We start from the raw sequence: 17,390 nt of genomic DNA on the forward strand, positions 1-17,390 counted from the left end.
GGATAGGGTGAATAGACAAGGTCTTTTCCCTGGGGTGGGGAGTCCAGAACTAGAGGGGCATAGGTTTAGGGTGAGAGGTGAAAAGTTTAAAAGGGACCTAAGGGGCAACTTTTTCACACAGAGGATAGGTAGTGTGTGTATGGAATGAGCTGCCAGAGGAAGTGATGGAGGCTGGTACAATTGTAACATTTAAAAGGCATTTGGATGGGTATATGAATAGGAAGGGTTTGGAGGGATATGGGCCAGATGCTGGCAAATGGGACTAGATTGGGTTAGGATATCTGGTCGGCATGGACCAATTGGACCAAGGGGTCTGTTTCCGTGTTCTACAGCTCTATGACTCTATGTGTCTTCGCTGACCATTTCTAATGGAGAGTAGGCCCTGACACCTATTGGAGATGTCTGCTGGAAATATGGTGTGGCTGGCCTGAGCTCTCCCTTTTGTGGGTGCGGCCTAATCTGTGGTCCATTGGAGGCCCCAACCATTCCCGTGAGTGAACAAATAGCAGAAGTGTAAATTGGGTGTCGCTGCCATTGATGTTCACACTGTGACAGACTCTCTGTACATGAGGGGATTTGAGGCGAAAGGCTGGTGTAGCTGTCAGGGGCCTGTAGGATTGAGGTAGAACTGGGAGGGCAATCTTTCTACTGTAGGTTCTGCATGAGCTGACCATGAAAGGTCGGGGCCTCCACTGGACCACTGACTAAGCCCATTCCTGATGAAGGGCTTTTGCCCGAGACGTCAATTTTCCTGCTCCTCTGATTCTGCCTGACCTGCCGTACTTTTCCAGCACCACTCTAATCTTGACACTGACTAGGCTCAACCCAACTGGTCACCAGCTAGATATTTTCCCATCCACTTTCCCATGAAGTCAATCGACCTGAGGGCTTCTGGAACACATTCAACTCATCTTGATGGAAACTTGGACTGGGGACAGCCTACTTCACAATTGTCGCTGCTTTAACCCCGGTCTTAGCATCCATCGGGTCCATTATTCCATTTAAACCTATAAATACTGAACCTGTCCGACACAGCCTAATGGCATTCCACCCTTCAAAGCATCTAGCTGCATAGTGTTAGCCAGAGTCTCAGATCAATTATTTAGTGTATGAAGGAAGGAATTGGATCTTGTTTGGTCCCATCTCTCTGGATCTACACTTTCAATCTTTCCTATGAATACCAGATAGCCAACCCTCCCTCCTTCCCCCTTCCCACATACTCTCTGGGATGAATCAGAGAATGATACAACATGCAGGATTAGCGCTAAGTTCATCATTCCTGTTTCACCCCCTCGCTCTTGAAGTTGGTCAGAGTATTGAGTACAGGATTTGGGAGGTCATGGTGCAGCTGTACAGAACATTGGTTAGACCACTGTTGGAATATTGTGTGCAATTCTGGTCTCCTTCCTATCGGAAGGATGTTGCGAAACTTGAAAGGGTTCAGAAAAGATTTACAAGGATGTTGCCAGGCTTGGAGGGTTTGAGCTATAGGGAGAGACTGAACAGGCTGGGGCTGTTTTCTCTGGAGCGTCGGAGGCTGAGGGGTGACACTATAGAGGTTTATAAAATCATGAGGGGCATGTATAGGATAAATAGACAAAGTCTTTTTCCTGGGGTGGGGGAGTCCAGAGGCATAGGTTTAGGGTGAGAGAGGAAAGATATAAAAGACACCTAAAGGGTAACCTTTTTACACAGGGGGTGGTATGTGTATGGAATGAGCTGCCAGAGGAAGTGGTGGAGGCTGGTACAATTGCAACATTTAAGAGGCATCTGGATGGGTATATGAACAGGAAGGGTTTGGAAGGATATGGGCCGGGTGTTGGCAGGTAGATTGAGTTGGGATATCTCGTCGGCATGGACGAGTTGGACCAAAGGGTCTGTTTCTGTGCTGTACATCTCTATGACTCTATAGGCAACTCTATTCGAGGCATGATTTCCCTCGAAATCATGGGGTGGGGGAGGTAGGGTGGGGTTGGGCAGTAGTGAATGGGGGTTAAGATACTGAATTCCTCTTAGATTTAATGTGCAGTCATTGAATCGTGTACAAACAAATGGAAGGGGCAGATTTGTTTGTGTTTGTCCTTCCACTTTGGGAGCAGGTTAACAGGCAGCCGCAGTGGGGATCTAACCACAACCTCACATTCCTGAGTGTCAACTCTTCTACTTCTCTGCTACACGGTTATGATCAAAGCACCAGCACAGACATTCGCTGACCACACCATCATGTATTTCCAAGCCTCCCGTTCCCATTCTTTGCTTCCGAAATTACAACGCAGCACATTATAACACAAATTTCCCCCCCCCCGTATACTAAACGAAGACATCAGTCATGAACATATTCAGTTCTGAGTATCACTGGATCTGAAATGTTCGTTCTACTTTCTCTCCACAGATGCTAGTAGTCCTGCTGAGCTTTTCCAGCAATTGTTGGTTTTCTTTCTGATTTCCAACATCTGCAGTTGTTGTAAGGATAGCAGGTTTCCTTCCTTGAGGACTTTGGTGAACCAGCTGAGTTCTTACACCAATCAATGCTAGAACTGGAGAAAACCTGTGTCTTTGTGTGTGTGTTGGTGAATGTGCATGTGAGTGAATGTGTATGTGTGAGAGCATGTGTGTATGAATGTGTGTCATTGTGGGGGTGTATGTGTAAATGTGTGTGTATATGAATGTGTGTGTGAGCGGGTGTGTGAACGTGTGCGCGAATGTGTGTCTTTCTTCGTGTGTGCGAGCATTTGTGTGTGTGTGCGTGCATGTGAGTTTGAGTGTGTGTCTGTGTACCTTTATGTATGTAGTGTTTTTTTATTCATTCACAGAATGTGAGCATCATTGGCTAGTTCAGCATTTATTGCCCATCCCAGACGACAGTTAAGAATCAACCACATTACTGTGCGTCTGAGTCACATGGAAGCAGTTTCCTTCCATAGAGGACACAGATGGATTCATAGACATTGAATTCCGCATTTTCATTGCATTCGAATCCCCATGATCTGCCATTTTGGGATTCCAACTCAGGACCCTAGAACGTTACCTGAGTCTCGGGATTAACATTCCAGCAATAATACCAGCAGGCCATCGTGTGTGTTTGTATATGTGTGTGTGTGTCTGTGTGAGTGTTTGTGAGTGTGTGTGTATGTGTGTGCATGCGCGTGCATGTGTATCATGCAATTGGGAAGATGCTGAATCTGTGGAATACTTTACCCTAGATGACTGCAGTAACTCTGCCATCAAATATGATCAAGCTGGAGACTGATAGATTTCTGATTATTAACACACCACGTGACATGGGGATAGTGTGGGAGAAATGGCATCAAGATAGAAGATCTGCTAAATGGTGGTGCAGGGATGGACCAAATGTCCTCCACTTGCTCTTGTTTCCTTGGTTCCTAATGAACAGCACTGTGCTGTCTGTGGAATCCTGCTGTGACCTTGCAGCATTGACAATGCTTCATTAATTACAAAGTGCACAGGGTGAGGCTGGGAGGGGCACAAGCGAGCACTTCTATAAAACACCAGGGGGCGTCTGACTCCAGTTGGGTGACCTTTCATTGTGTGAGGCTTCTCACGGAAAGCTGGGACACAGAGGGAGGGCTCCCTGCACCGTGCAAACCGTACTGTTCCACTCCGGAACTACTGGGTCATTAGTGGAACCTGCTCTGTTATCTATCTCCTGCAGCCAATGCTTGGAATGGCAGTGTCTGTGGAAACATAACAAGCATTAGCATTTGAAAAGGCCTCTGTGCAGTACCCACCTGCTGGGAACTTTGAAGGGTTCAACCTGGTAACTGAGTCATGCCCACAGACACCTCAAGAGAAATAAAGAGCTGTTTCATCTCCAGGAGTTGTAACGGCCACTTTCAATTAATCTTCGCGGTCATTCCATATGTGTCGTTTTCCTGTAGACGCTGGTTTGAAGTTCCCCATTGGCTGTTCACTTTACTGCAACACCTAGGAAATGCAGTTTGTTGAGTGAGTGAGAGAGAGAGAGAGAGAGAGAGAGAGAGTGTATGGGAGAGACAGAATGTATGTGAGAGAAAGTGTAAGTGAGAGAGAGCGTACGTGAGAGAGAGTGTAAATGAGAGAGTGTGCTGAGAGTGTGAATAAGTGAGTGAGAGTGTGCGTGTGCATGTGTATGATCGCACTTGCACATGCGTGTGAGAACGCAGTTGGGAGTGTGTGCCCTTGTTCCGAAGTCCTTTGCCAGGTCATTTAGTTCCTCCCAACCTATTCTCAAATCCCTGAATTATCGTTGTCAGCTCAATTGGCTCATCCCTCAAACCTTGAATGCAAGGGATTCCCAATCTAGTCCATGTGATCTGTTGCCATCACTTAACCCTATTGGTCCTGGTGGCATTCACATCGAGACCAATATATCCTTCCAACATCGGGCTCGTGTAATAGTGTTCCTACCTCTGGGCCAGAAGGTCTGGGTTCACGTCTCACTTTGCCCACCAATGTGTCATAAAATGTGATGAGGCTGATCCAAACCATTCTGAGCTTAAGAAGCATTAAATAAGGTACCTGATATTCCACAATGCACTCTAAGCACGGCTTCCACCCTATTAGCCTCATCCTGTTATCAACATGGATCAACCTCAGTCCAGGGACCTCCAATCATTCCCCAACATCAGCATCTGGAAAAGAGAATCCGAGGTTTCTACTTTGTGTGAGATGATGGTTGTGTCACTGACCCCTGAACCACTGCACTGTCCTCACTCAAAGAGATGCTCCTCATTGTTCCTACAACATCCATCTCCAGTACAGCTGAGCCGGGAGGGGCCGTTGGCTATGGATACACACTTGTATTTCATTCAACAGATGAGAGAAAAAACAGAGGCTTTCGGGCACAACTCTGACTCCAGGTCCTTTGAGCCTGCTCTGTGCATTCAGTAGAGATCGGGGCTAATCGAGTTGTGAATCCAACCAGGTCTAGGGAGAGAAACTCAGTGCGAGCTCCTGGTCTGAGCCACTGACACAGGTACAGGATCCCTAGCCTCTGCCCAGACACTGCAGGCCCCCAAGAGGCCTGGGCAGTGATTTTTTTCAATCACTCGTGGGATGAAGGCATTACTCACTAGGCCAGCATTTATTGTCCATCCATAATTGCCCCAGAGGGCAGTTAAGAGTCAACCACATTGCTGTGGGTCTGGAGTCACGTGTAGGCCAGAGAAGGGGAGGTGGTGGTATAATCGCTGAACTGTTAATCCAGAGACCCAGGTAACATTCTGGGGACCTGGGTTCAAATCCTTTCACGACAGATGGCGGAATTTGAATTTAATAAATTTCTGGAATTAAGAATCTAACGATAATCATGGATCCAATGTCAATTGTTGGAAAAACCCAAGGTGGTGGTATAATCGCTGAACTGTTAATCCAGAGACCCAGGTAACATTCTGGGGACCTGGGTTCAAATCCTTTCACGACAGATGGCGGAATTTGAATTTAATAAATATCTGGAATTAAGAATCTGACGATAATCATGAATCCATTGTCAATTGTTGGAAAAACCCATCTGGTTCACTAATGCCTTTTAGGGAATGAAACTGCCATCTTACCTGGTCTGGCCTTCATGTGACTCCAGACCCACAGCAATGGGGTTGACTATCAACTGCCCTCTGCGCAATTAATAATGGACAATAAATGCTGAGTCTCTAGTGATGCTCACATTCCGTGCATAAATAAAGGAAAGAAAAAAAGGACGGCTAAAAGATATTAGTGAACCAATGAGCTAGTCCAACTATCGACTTTGGAGTCACGATCATCATTAGACTCCAATTTGAACCTGTTTCCTCAGAAAACATAACTGGCTGCGTGGATTAGTCCAATGACACTACTACTAGTCCACTGCCCCCTCCATTGTAATGCAGTCAGTCAGATTGACCGAAGAAAATATGAGTTCCCTGATTGGGGCTGTTAATCTGGTCCAGTCAGGGAGCCCTAGCTGACAGATAAATAGGAGTTTCCCCTCCAATTCTATTCTGATTTAATCCCAACCCTCCCTCTTTCACATTCCTCATGTAAGCACTGTCCTTTCTGGGCTTTCCTTGTTACTGGCTCACTGGCCATTTGGTGTTTTCCTGGTGGTGGAAATGTTTGGAATAAATCTTTTGCACAATGGTGTCTTTGTACTGAGCCACTACACACAGACACACACACACAACACAGGGAAAATATAAGCACTACCGCTGTGAAATGGTAGTATCGGGGATTTTAAAACAAAATGATAAAAAATAAAGGAGTGTCAGGGGTTCGGTTCAATCATGGAGCTGACTCAAACTATAGTAATACTAAAGTGTGGTGGTGGAGGGTAACTTTTCAGACTGGAGGCCTGTGACCAGTGGAGTGCCACAAGGACCGGTGCTGGGTCCTCTACTTTGACATAGGATGTATGGTTAGTAAGTTTGCAGATGAGGTTTAGTGGATAGCAAAAAAGCTTACCTCAGAATACAGAGGGACCTTGATCAGATGGGCCAATGGGCCGAGTGACAGATGGAGTTTAATTCAAATATGAGAGGCTGTATTTTGGAAAGGCAAGTCTTAGCAGGACTTATACACTTAATGGTAAGATCCTGCGGAGTGTTGCTGAACAAAGAGATCTTGGAGTGCAGGTTCATAGTTCCTTGAAAGTGGATTTGCAGGTAGATAGGATAGTGAAGATGGTGTTTGCTATCCCTTGCCTTTATTGGTCAGTGTATTGAGTATAGAAGTAGGGAGGTCATGTTGCAGCTGTACAGGACATTGGTTATGCCACTATTGGGATATTGTGTGCAGTTCTGGTTTCTAAGCTGTAGAAAAGATGTTGTTAAACTTGAAAGGGGTCAGAAAAGATTTGCAAGAATGTTGCCAGGGTTAGAGGATTTGAGCCGAATAGGCTGGGGCTGTTTCCCTGGAGCGTTTGAGGCTTAGGGGTGACCTTATAGAGGTTTACAAAATCACGAGGGGCATGGACAGGATAAATAGAGAAGATCTATTCCCCGGAGTGGGGGAGTCCAAAACTAGAGGGCATAGGTTTAGGGTGACAGAGGAAAGATTTAAAAGGGACCTAAGGGACAGCTTTTTAACAGAGGGTGGTGTGTGTATGGAATGAGCTGCTAGAGTAAGTGGTGGAGGCTGGTACAATCACAACATTTAAAAAGCATCTGGATGGGTATAGGAATAGGAAGGGGTTTGGAGGGATATGGGCGGAATGCTGGCAAATAGGACCAGTTTAATTTAGGATACCTGATCTGCATGGACGAGTTGCACTGAAGGGTCTGTTTCCGTGCTGTACATCTCAATGACTCTATGACTGTTTGTGTGTAAATAAAGGGAGAGTCAGCAGCAGGTTTCTAGCCTCTGAGGAGTTATTTCAGCCTGGACCTCAGTTAATGGAGTCTGATGTCCTCTACCCCCCCCGCCCATCCTGAGCTCCACTTTCCTGCCTGTCCCCACCACAATTTGCCACTTTCTCCTTGTAAGACAGTCCCTCCAAACCTGGTATCAGTCCTATGAACTTCCTCTTGTCTGCCTTCAATGCCAATATATCCCTCCTTCAATAAGGGGCCCAAAACTGTTCACAATAATCCAGCTGTGGTCTGACTAGTGCTAAGTGCTGACTGGATTGCTAAGTTATCCTCATCACTGCCTTACAAACCTCTTGTCTTTAACCCCCGCCATGATTCTAGATATCCCAACATGAGGAAACCTCCTGTCAGCACCCACCCTGTAAAACCCCTTCAAGATCCTTAACGTTTCAGTAAGATTGACTGAGCTGCAAAGAATATCGGCCCAACCTATTCAACCTTTGCTCAAAAGTCCTTCATCTCAGGAATGAGTTGAGTGAACATTCTACAATTATATCCTTTTACAAATAAGGAGACTAAAATTGTAAACAACATCCTCTGTCTGGTCTCACCAAAGTCCTTGGATTGAAAATTAGGGTAATAGGGAAGGCCTTCATTTCAAAGGGAATGGGGTATTCAAGGAGAGTGGGCGAAAGTAAGCACTGCAGATTAGAAAGTAAGCACCAAGAGTATGGTGCTGGAAAAGCACAATAAGATCCAAGGAACAGGACAGACAATGTTTCGGGAAAAAAGTCCTTCAATGACTCTCCTGCTCCTCGGATGCTGCCTGACCTGCTGTGCTTTTCCAGCGCCACCCTTTTCAACTAGTTAAACCACAGCTGGATTACTGTGAACAGCTTTTGCGCTCATTATCTAAGGCAGGATATATACTGGCATTGAAGGCAGAACACAAAGTTCACTGGACCGACACCAGGTAAGGAAGGACTGTCTTATGAAGAAAGCTTGAGTAGGTCGGTCTTGTACTCGTTGGAGTTTGGAATGAGAAGTGAACTTATTGAAACAGACAGGACTCTTAGCGTAGATGTGGAGAGATTATTTCTCCTTGTGGGTCCTTCTTGGTCCACAGGGAATAATCTCAGAGTAAGGAGTGACCCATTTAATACAGAAAGGAGGAGAAATTTCTTCACTCAGAAGTTAATGAATCCGTGGAATTCTTTGCTGCTGTTGAGGCAGGCTAAGTAGATCCACCGCTGAGACAGACAGGTTTGTCATCATTAAGAGTTACAGCGAAAAGGCAGGAAAGTGGAGTTAAAGGTGATTAGTTCAGCCATGACCTTATTGATTGGTGGATCAGACTTGATGGGCTGAATGGCATACTCCCATGTCTTATAACCGAGCTGCGAAGGAATTTATTCTCTCAGTGATTATCTGGAATTTTCTTCCCAGTGAGTTTTAGCAACTACATCACCGAAAGAATTTTAAAGGAGCTGGATAGATTTTGGAAGTATCGGGGACATATAGATTCCCTACACTGGCCCTTCGGCCCAACAAGTCCACACTGACCCTCTGAAGAGTAACCCACCCCCAGACCCATTCCCTGCATTTTCCCCAGACTAATGCACCTAAACCTACACATCCCTGAACACTAGGGGCAATTTAGCATGGCCACGCACATCTTTGGACTGTGGGAGGAAACCGGAGCACCCAGAGGAAACCCACACAGACACGGGGAGAATGTGCAAACTCCACACAGACAGTCGCCTAACGCTGGAATCGAACCTGGGTTCTTGGCCCTGCGGGGCAACAGTGCTAACCACTGAGCCACCGTGATGGTGTTATAAGAGAGTTCAGGCCCAGGGCAGGCCAGCAACGATCCTTTAGAATGATAGGGCAGCCTTGAGGGGCCAAATGGACTACTCTTGCTCCTATTTCTTCTTCTCTACATCTGTAGTAATCCTTCTACATTTTATATTCTATTCCCCTTACAATAAACCATCTTTTCTTTTCTAAGATGTGGCTAAGTTCTGACAAACTCCTGAAGTGGTTAGTAACAAATGTTTTGCATATTAACTTTAGAAACATGACCACACTTTTTCATTAAAACACGGATGAGAATTTATTCCAGTTAAAAATAAAACTAGACCTTCATTTAAAAAATAGAATGAATTTTTTTTAAAAATCACATTGTTTAACAAGGTTCACTCGATGTATTCCAAAGTGGGTACAGGGAGCAGTGAATGGGTAGGACAGGTTGCCTGGAAACCAGAAATATCAGGAATTGTCATCTCCTGGGGAACATATCCCTACAGACAACGGTGCAAATTAACTTCTGCACTGCTTGCTGATACGATCTGCTTTCTCTGCACATCCTTATTCAATCTTATATATATCTGTTGCTTAATAAAACCACTCTAATCCAAAGATTCCGATTTTACAAGAGAGCCTGAGGCCTGCTTCCTCGATTTGGTCCTAGTTTTCCTTGGTCGTTTGTTTAGGTTTTCAGATTCTGCTGACAGAGAGAGAGCGAGAACAATGAATTCGCACAATAGAGTCATAGAGAGCTACACCATGGAAACAGCCTTTCCTGATGAAGGCCTTATGCCCGAAACATCACCTCCCCTGCTCTTCGGATGCTGCCTGACCTGCTGTGCTTTTCAAGCACCACAGTTTTCGAACCAGCCCTTCACCCTAACAGATCCATGCTCCTTCGTATTCACCGATTCTAGGTTTTATTAATTAAATTTAAATGCCATTATCAACTGCCTTAAGGGGATATTTGAAAATTCATTTTTTTAATGGGATGAGGACATTGCTGGCTAGGCCAGCATTGATTTTACAAGAGAGCCTGAGGCCTGCTTCCTCGATTTGGTCCTAGTTTTCCTTGGTCGTTTGTTTAGGTTTTCAGATTCTGCTGACAGAGAGAGAGCGAGAACAATGAATTCGCACAATAGAGTCATAGAGGGCTACACCATGGAAACAGCCCTTCCTGATGAAGGGCTTATGCCTGAAACATCACCTCCCCTGCTCTTCGGATGCTGCCTGACCTGCTGTGCTTTTCAAGCATCACAGCCTTCGAACCAGCCCTTCACCCTAACAGATCCATGCTCCCTCGTATTCACCGATTCTAGGTTTTATTAATTAAATTTAAATGCCATTATCAACTGCCTTAAGGGGATATTTGAAAATTCATTTTTTTAATGGGATGAGGACTTTGCTGGCTAGGCCAGCATTTATTAAGAGTCAACCACATTGCTGTGGGACTGGAGTCACATGTGGGCCAGACCAGGTAAGGATGGCAGATTCCTTTCCTAAAGGGCATTAGTGAGCCAGATGGGTTTTTCCTGACAATTGATAGTGGATTCATAGAATTTTTACAGCAAACAGGCCATTTGGCCTAACAAGTCCACACAGACCCTCCAAATACTATCCCACTCAGACCCTTCCTCTACCCTATTAGTCTACATTTATCCCTGACTAACGCACCTAACCTACACATCCCTGAACACTATGGGCAATTTAGCACAGCCAATTCTAATACAGCACTGACCTGTACATCTTTGGACTGTGGGAGGAAACAGGAGCACCACAGTTGCCCGAGGCTGAAATCAAACCCAGGTCCCTTTAGGGATCAGCAATAAAGGCTGGCTTAGGCACTCAAACAAATTTGAGTTTAATCTCTTGCATTTGAGAGATTTCCCGGAGAAGCTAGTCGCCCACTGTTCCTGGCTATTGTTCCGGAATTTCCCAACCTGCTTTTCTGTCGGACAGCTGACAGTTTGCCTCATTACCTGCCGGAGCCTCCGGGGATTTGGCTTCCGAACTCTTCCCACGCCGAGCGGCCTTTTTCCTGGTTCCCTCCCTAGCCTGTACTGTCTCGGCAGTCTGCCCTCTATCCGCCTTGCGACTCCGGCCCCTCTTCCGGGAAGGATCCGCGGGGACTCTGCAGGTTCTCCGCTGCTCCGATTTCACCCTCCCTTTGCTCGATTCGGAGTCCTAGTGACGAAACATAAACGGCGCTCAACGGTGAACCGAAACAAAAAAATGCCGCAGTTGCCGGAAATCTGAACTGGATCAGGAATTGCTGGAGAAACTCAGCAGGGTCTGGCAGCATCTGTGGAGAGAGAAACCGAGTTAACGTTTCAAATCCAGTGACCTGTTTGGAATTTTGCCGCTGGACTCGAAATATTAACTCTATTTCTCTCTCCACAGACGCTGCCAGACCTGCTGAGTTTCTCCAGCACTTTTCTGCATTTGTTTCAGATTGTTATGTTTTAGTTTGGAAGTAAAAACAATGACTGCAGATGCTGGAAACCAGATTCTGGATCAGTGGTGCTGGAAGAGCACAGCAGTTCAGGCAGCATCCGAGGACAGGCAAAATCGACGTTTCAGGCAAAAGCCCTTCATCAGGAATAAAGGGCTTTATTCCCATCAGGAATAAAGCCCTTTATTCCTGATGGGAATAAAGCCCTTTATTCCTGATGAAGGGCTTTTGCCCGAAACGTCGATTTCGCTGCTCGTTGGATGCTGCCTGAACTGCTGTTTTAATTTGGAGCCCAGTTCCCCAGTTTGTTAATGTCCTTCGAAAGATTGTTAAGAGCTCCTCATTTTTCATTAAATTTGTGTTTTGTGTCATCTGCAAATTTGATGTGAGTACAGTTCCAACGTTTAAGAGACGTTTAGACAGGTATGTGAATAGGAAAGGATTACGGAGATATGGGAGGCAAATGGGACTAGTTTAGTTTGGGAAATTTGCCATGGACAAGTTGGACCGAAGGGTCTATTTCCCTGCAGTATGACTCCATGACTCATAATATCTATACGTTGTATATTCGAGTTCAGGTCCAGGATATTATGGTGCTCCAAAAGACCAGTGCTGATACAAATATCACTACAAAAACATTATTTGGAATACTGCATTCAATTCTGGTCTCCCCACTACAGAAACGATGCTGTTAAAGTTGAAAATGTGCAGCAAGCATTTGTTGACAGGGTTGGAGGGCTACAGGGAGAGGCTGAATAGGCTGAGGCTATTTTCTCTGGAACCTCAGAGGCTGAGAGGTGACCTTATAGAGGTTTATAAAATCATGAGGGGTATAGATAGAGATTTTTAAAAGTAACCCACAATCTTTTTTCAAGGGAAGGGAGTCCAAAACTAAAGGACATAGATTTAAGGTGAGAGGGGAAAGATTTAAAAGGGACCTAAGGGGCAATCTTTTCACGCAGGGGGTGGTACGTGAATGGAAACAGAAAGTGGTGGAGGCTGGTACAATTACAACATTTAAAAGGCATCTGGATGAGTATATGAATAGGAAGGGTTTAAGAGGACTACAGGCCAAGTGCTGGCAAATGGGGCTAGATTAATTTAGGATATCTGGTCGGCATGGATGAGTTGGAGTGAAGGGTCTGTTTCCGTGCTGTAAAATAGCGTTAGGGTGACTCTCTGCCCTTGGAAAAGCAACCATGAAACACTAGACTCTGTTTCCAATCCACACTGTCTAGGTGAGAGTGGTGCTGGAAAAAGGCTTTTGCCCGAAACGTCGATTTTCCTGCTCCTCGGATGCTGCCTGACCTGCTGTGCTTTTCCAGCAGCGCTCTAATCTAGTTGATTCCAATCCACACTGCCCTATCCCATAATTCCAACCGCGTTAATAATGCTAAGAAACTAGGCAACAAACACCAACCTTGCAAATGATAGCTGTGGCCCATTTTAAAAATGTGTTAAGAAGACCGCATTAAATTTTCAACAGCACAAAAGAGAGTTAAATAAACTTTCACTAGCCACTGAGACTATTTTTGGGGGCTAAAACATATTTACAAACATGTTTTGTTAATGAACCTGGCTCCATCAGCAGCATATCTGGGAGCCATTAGCAGTGTGAGCAGTGTGAAATATTTGTAGCATCCAAAGCAGAAACCACAAGTAAAAGATGGAGTCACTCATTCCCCACACATACAGGATCCCCCTGAGCAGACGCGCCAGGATTGAGAAACTGGAATACTGCATAAACTTTCAAGCAAGAGTCAATCACTCAAATATCAGCCCCATTCAGGTTTTGATTTGCTTTTTTTTTTAAAAAAAGAAAAAGCACTTTTTCATACATCTTGTATAAAGTCGCCCTAACCATTTTCAGAACCAAGGGCTGTGGGGAGTTGGGAAGACAGAAGCCATCCTTTGAAATCTTGTGTTACAATTGTTAGCGGAATCTAGGACAGCCTCAGGCGATTGTCTGTGTGGAGTTCACACATTCTCCCCGTGTCTGCGTGGGTTTCCTCCGGGTGCTCCGGTTCCCTCCCACAGTCCAAAGATGTGCAGGTCAGGTGAACTGGCCACGCCATGGTGTCCAGGGATGTGTAGGTTAGGTGCATTAGTCAGGGGAAATGTAGAGTAATAGGGTAAGGGAATGGGTCTGGGTGGGATACTCTTCAGAGGGTCGGTGTGGACTTGTTGGGCCGAATGGCCGGTTTCAACGCTGTAGGGATTCTATGATGATTCTTTGTTGACTAGGAGTTAAAAGTAAGGGGTCGCCCATTTAAGAGAGAGGTGAGGGAATTGTTTAGCTGATGGTTGCAAAACTTCTTTTTATTCACAGGATGAGGGTATGCCTGGCCAGACCGTCATTTATTGCCCATCCTTAATTGCCCAGAGGGCAGTTAAAAACCAACCACATTGCTGTGGGTCTGGGGTCACACATAGGCCAGACCAGGTAAGGATGGCAGCTTCCTTCCCTAGAGGACATTAGTGAACTAGATGGATTTTTCCTGACAATTGATAATACTTTCATGATCACCATTAGACTCGTAATTCCGGATTTTTAAAAACTGTGTTTTAATTCTATCACGGCAGGATTAAACCCAGGACATTAGCTGAGATTCTGGATTAATAGAGTAGCAATAATAGCACTCGGCCGTGGCCTCCATTTTGAAATTCCCTTCCTCAAAAGGGAAGCGAAGGCAGAATCTTTGCAATGTTTTTAAGGCAGAGGTAGATAGATTCTTGACGACGGAGGGGTTGAAAGATTATTAGGGGTCTACAGGAATGTAGAGCTAGGATTACAATCAGATGAGCCACGATTTTATTTAATGGCAAAGCAGGCTTGACGGGGCAAGTGGCCTTATTTTTTGTATGGCAAGGAGCAAACCAATTAAATATTTTCTAACATGGGTAACAGTAGCAAAACAGTAAAGCCCCATTGTTGGAGAGGTTCCAAAGTGCAGGGAGTAGTGTCAATGTCTCTATTCCAGAAGAGCTGAGTTTGAATTGGAAAGTCATGTTGAGGTTGTACAGGACATTGGTGAGGCCTCTCTGGTCTCCCAGTTATAGGAAGGATATTATTAAGCTGGAGAGGGTTCAGGCAGATTTACCAGGATGTTGCCAGGTATGGAAGGTTGGAGTTACAAAGAAAGGTTGGAACATTTTCGCCAGAGCATCAGAGGTTGAGAGGTGACCATATAGAGATTTATAAAATCATGAGGGGGATAGACAGGGTTAATGGTAGCTGTCTTTTCCCTAGGGTGGGGGATTTCAAGATCAGGGGGGCACATTTTCAAGGCAAGAGGAGAGAGATTTAAAAAAAAGACATGAGGGGTATTTTTTTTTACATAAAGAGTGGTTCATGTGTGGAATGAACTGCCAGAAGTAGTGGCAGGTACAGGGATGATTACAACATTTAAACAACATTTGGAAAAGTACATCAATAAGAAATGTTTGGAGGGATATGGGACAAGTGAAGGCAGGTGGGACTAGTTTGATTTGGTATTAATGTCGGCATGGACTGGTTGGACCGAAGGGTCTGTTTCTATGATGCATGACTCTCCAGTACTTAAAAGCTGAAGAAACTGCTTTCATAATGGAGCTAAATGAGTTGATTTTTAAGCTGTAAATCCTTCTGACATATGGCCATGGCAGGTAGTAAGAGTGGGACAGTCTCCTAGACAGCTACATTTGCTTTGGACTGGGGTTTGTGAAAGCTAAAGTCTCTGGTGAAAGATTAATTTAAGGCTTCGGACCACCCACCATCAATGGGAACCATGGGGGGGGGGGTGAACTGGATCAATCCTCACCATGATATTTTAATATAAATTGACTTACAGAGGAACCTCGATTATCTGAAGGACACTGGTGGGGAGTATTTGTTTCAGTTAATCGAATTCTGGATAATCGAATGCCGGATAGCACAGTTTAACCATACATCGGGACCTTGCGGTCTTGCTGGATAATCCAACATTCGGATGATCGAATGCTGGATAATTGAGGTTACTCTATATTCCCTTCCAAATTTTGATTTTCTATGACGGAGACCCTTAGGAGACTGTCAATCCTAACATGCCTGAGATTAGATATTTGGTTTATTTAAAACAGGAGAAAGAAGGACTCTTGGCAACCTCCTTTTGTGACCACATCCCAGTAGCAGTTACTCTGTTACCGCCATGGTGAGGTATTTACTCGAACCGCTGCAGTCCATGTGCTGTAGGTCCACCCACAGTGCTGTTAGGGAAGGAATTCCAGGATTCTGATCTCGCGACACTGAGGAACAGCGAAATATTTCCATGTCAGCACAATGTGTGACTTAGAGTGGAACCTGCAGTTGGCAGAGCTCCATTTGCATCTGATGCCCTTTTCTTTCTTGGTGGTGGAGACTGTAGGTTTGGAAGGGGTTGTCGAATGAGCCTTAGGGAGCTGCTGCAGGGCATCTTGTAGATGGCACACACTGAACATTAATGGCGGAGGGAGAGGATGTTCAAGGGGCCAATGAAACGGCTGCTTTCGCCTGGATGGTGCCGAGCTTCTCAAGCTTGGAGCTGCACCATTTTAAAATTTTCATGGGAGGCAACGGCCTAGTGGCATTATCGCTCAGCTGTTGATCCAGAGCCCCAGGTAACATGCTGGAGAACCTGGGTTCGAATCCCGTCACGGCACATGGTGGAATTTGAACCCAGTAAAATCTGGAAATAAGAGTCTAATGGTGACCGGGAATCGATTGTTGGGAAAAACCCATCTGGGTCACTAATGTCCTTTCGGGAAGGAAACTGCCATCCTTACCTGGTCTGGCCTACATGTGATTCCAGAACTACAGCAATGTGGTTGACTCTTAACTGCCCTCTGGGCAATTAGGGATGGGCAATAAATGCTGGTGACATCCTCAGCCTCTGAACAAATTTAAAGACAGTCTCACCCTTATGCCCACCGTGGCTTTGCTCCACGTTTTCTATGATCTCCGCCCCCCCCAACTCGACAGTCCTCTGAGATATGTCAGCCAGTCCCCCTGGATTGGCTGGAATTCTAATGGAATCGGCACCTATTTCCCAGTCAAATGACAAAGCAGGTAGCTGCTGCTGAGTTGGGAGTGAGTTTAAGCCCAGAGTAGAGGTAGTAGAGCCCAGCGTGGCCAAGCGCTTAGGGACTGTGGTTGAATCATGGAATCCCTAAAGTGTGGAAACAGCCATTTGGCCCATCAAGTCCACACCAACCCTCTGAAGGGTAACCCCCCCAGACCCATTTCCTTACCCTATCACTTTACATTTCTCCAGACTGACGTACCTAGTCTACACATCCCTGGACACGATGGGGCAATTTAGCATGGCCAATCCACCAAACCTGCACATCTTTGGACTGTGGGAAGAAACCAGAGCACCTGGAGGAAACCCACACAGACACGGGGAGAATGTGCAAAATCCACACAGACAGTCACGCGAGGGTGGAATCGAATCCAGGTCCCTGGCACTGTGAGGCAGCAGTGCTAACCACATGGTGTTGAACTGTTCACTGAGTTTCTTTATTTTTCTACTTTTTAGTAAGAAGGACTGTAATGTTTAACTTTTTAAACTTAGTTTTCCTTATTTTGCTGCCTTGCACCCAGATTCCATCCCTAGATTTTGAACCCGAGATAGAGGTGACAGTGGTAACTTGAAAACCTTTCACGGTACTCGTGACAATTTAGCTATTTCAATTCAATTCATTCAGACAAGTGGAGAGTGTTCCATCTCACTCTCAATTTGTGACCCATTCCAGGGAAAATAAGCTCTGGAAAACAGACTGCAAGGATGTGGTTCAGCTGCCTTGTGTATCTCGAGATGCAGAGAGGAAGAAATTGCTGACCGGGATTGTAAACA

The 17,390-nt window shown here is 45.4% G+C and overlaps 1 protein-coding gene across 2 annotated transcripts in view; it reads right to left on the reverse strand.

The window, feature by feature from the left end:
• Positions 1-9,382: 9,382 nt before the first annotated feature.
• Positions 9,383-17,390, reverse strand: part of neil1 (nei-like DNA glycosylase 1) — a 43,565-nt gene continuing 35,557 nt past the window's right edge. The window contains exons 9-11 of one of the 2 annotated variants that reach the window (XM_043680619.1): positions 11,069-11,273; positions 10,126-10,188; positions 9,383-9,723 (exon numbers count right to left, since the gene is read on the reverse strand). In XM_043680619.1, the coding sequence (XP_043536554.1) occupies positions 9,692-9,723; positions 10,126-10,188; positions 11,069-11,273 (300 nt within the window). In that variant the 3' untranslated portion in view covers positions 9,383-9,691. Of the gene's footprint in view, positions 9,724-10,125; positions 10,192-11,068; positions 11,274-17,390 lie in introns of both variants that reach the window. The other variant, XM_043680618.1, reaches the window with a different exon arrangement.

This window comes from Chiloscyllium plagiosum, chromosome 40 (genome assembly GCF_004010195.1).
Source record: "Chiloscyllium plagiosum isolate BGI_BamShark_2017 chromosome 40, ASM401019v2, whole genome shotgun sequence".
NCBI classification, from domain to species: Eukaryota; Metazoa; Chordata; class Chondrichthyes; order Orectolobiformes; family Hemiscylliidae; genus Chiloscyllium; species Chiloscyllium plagiosum.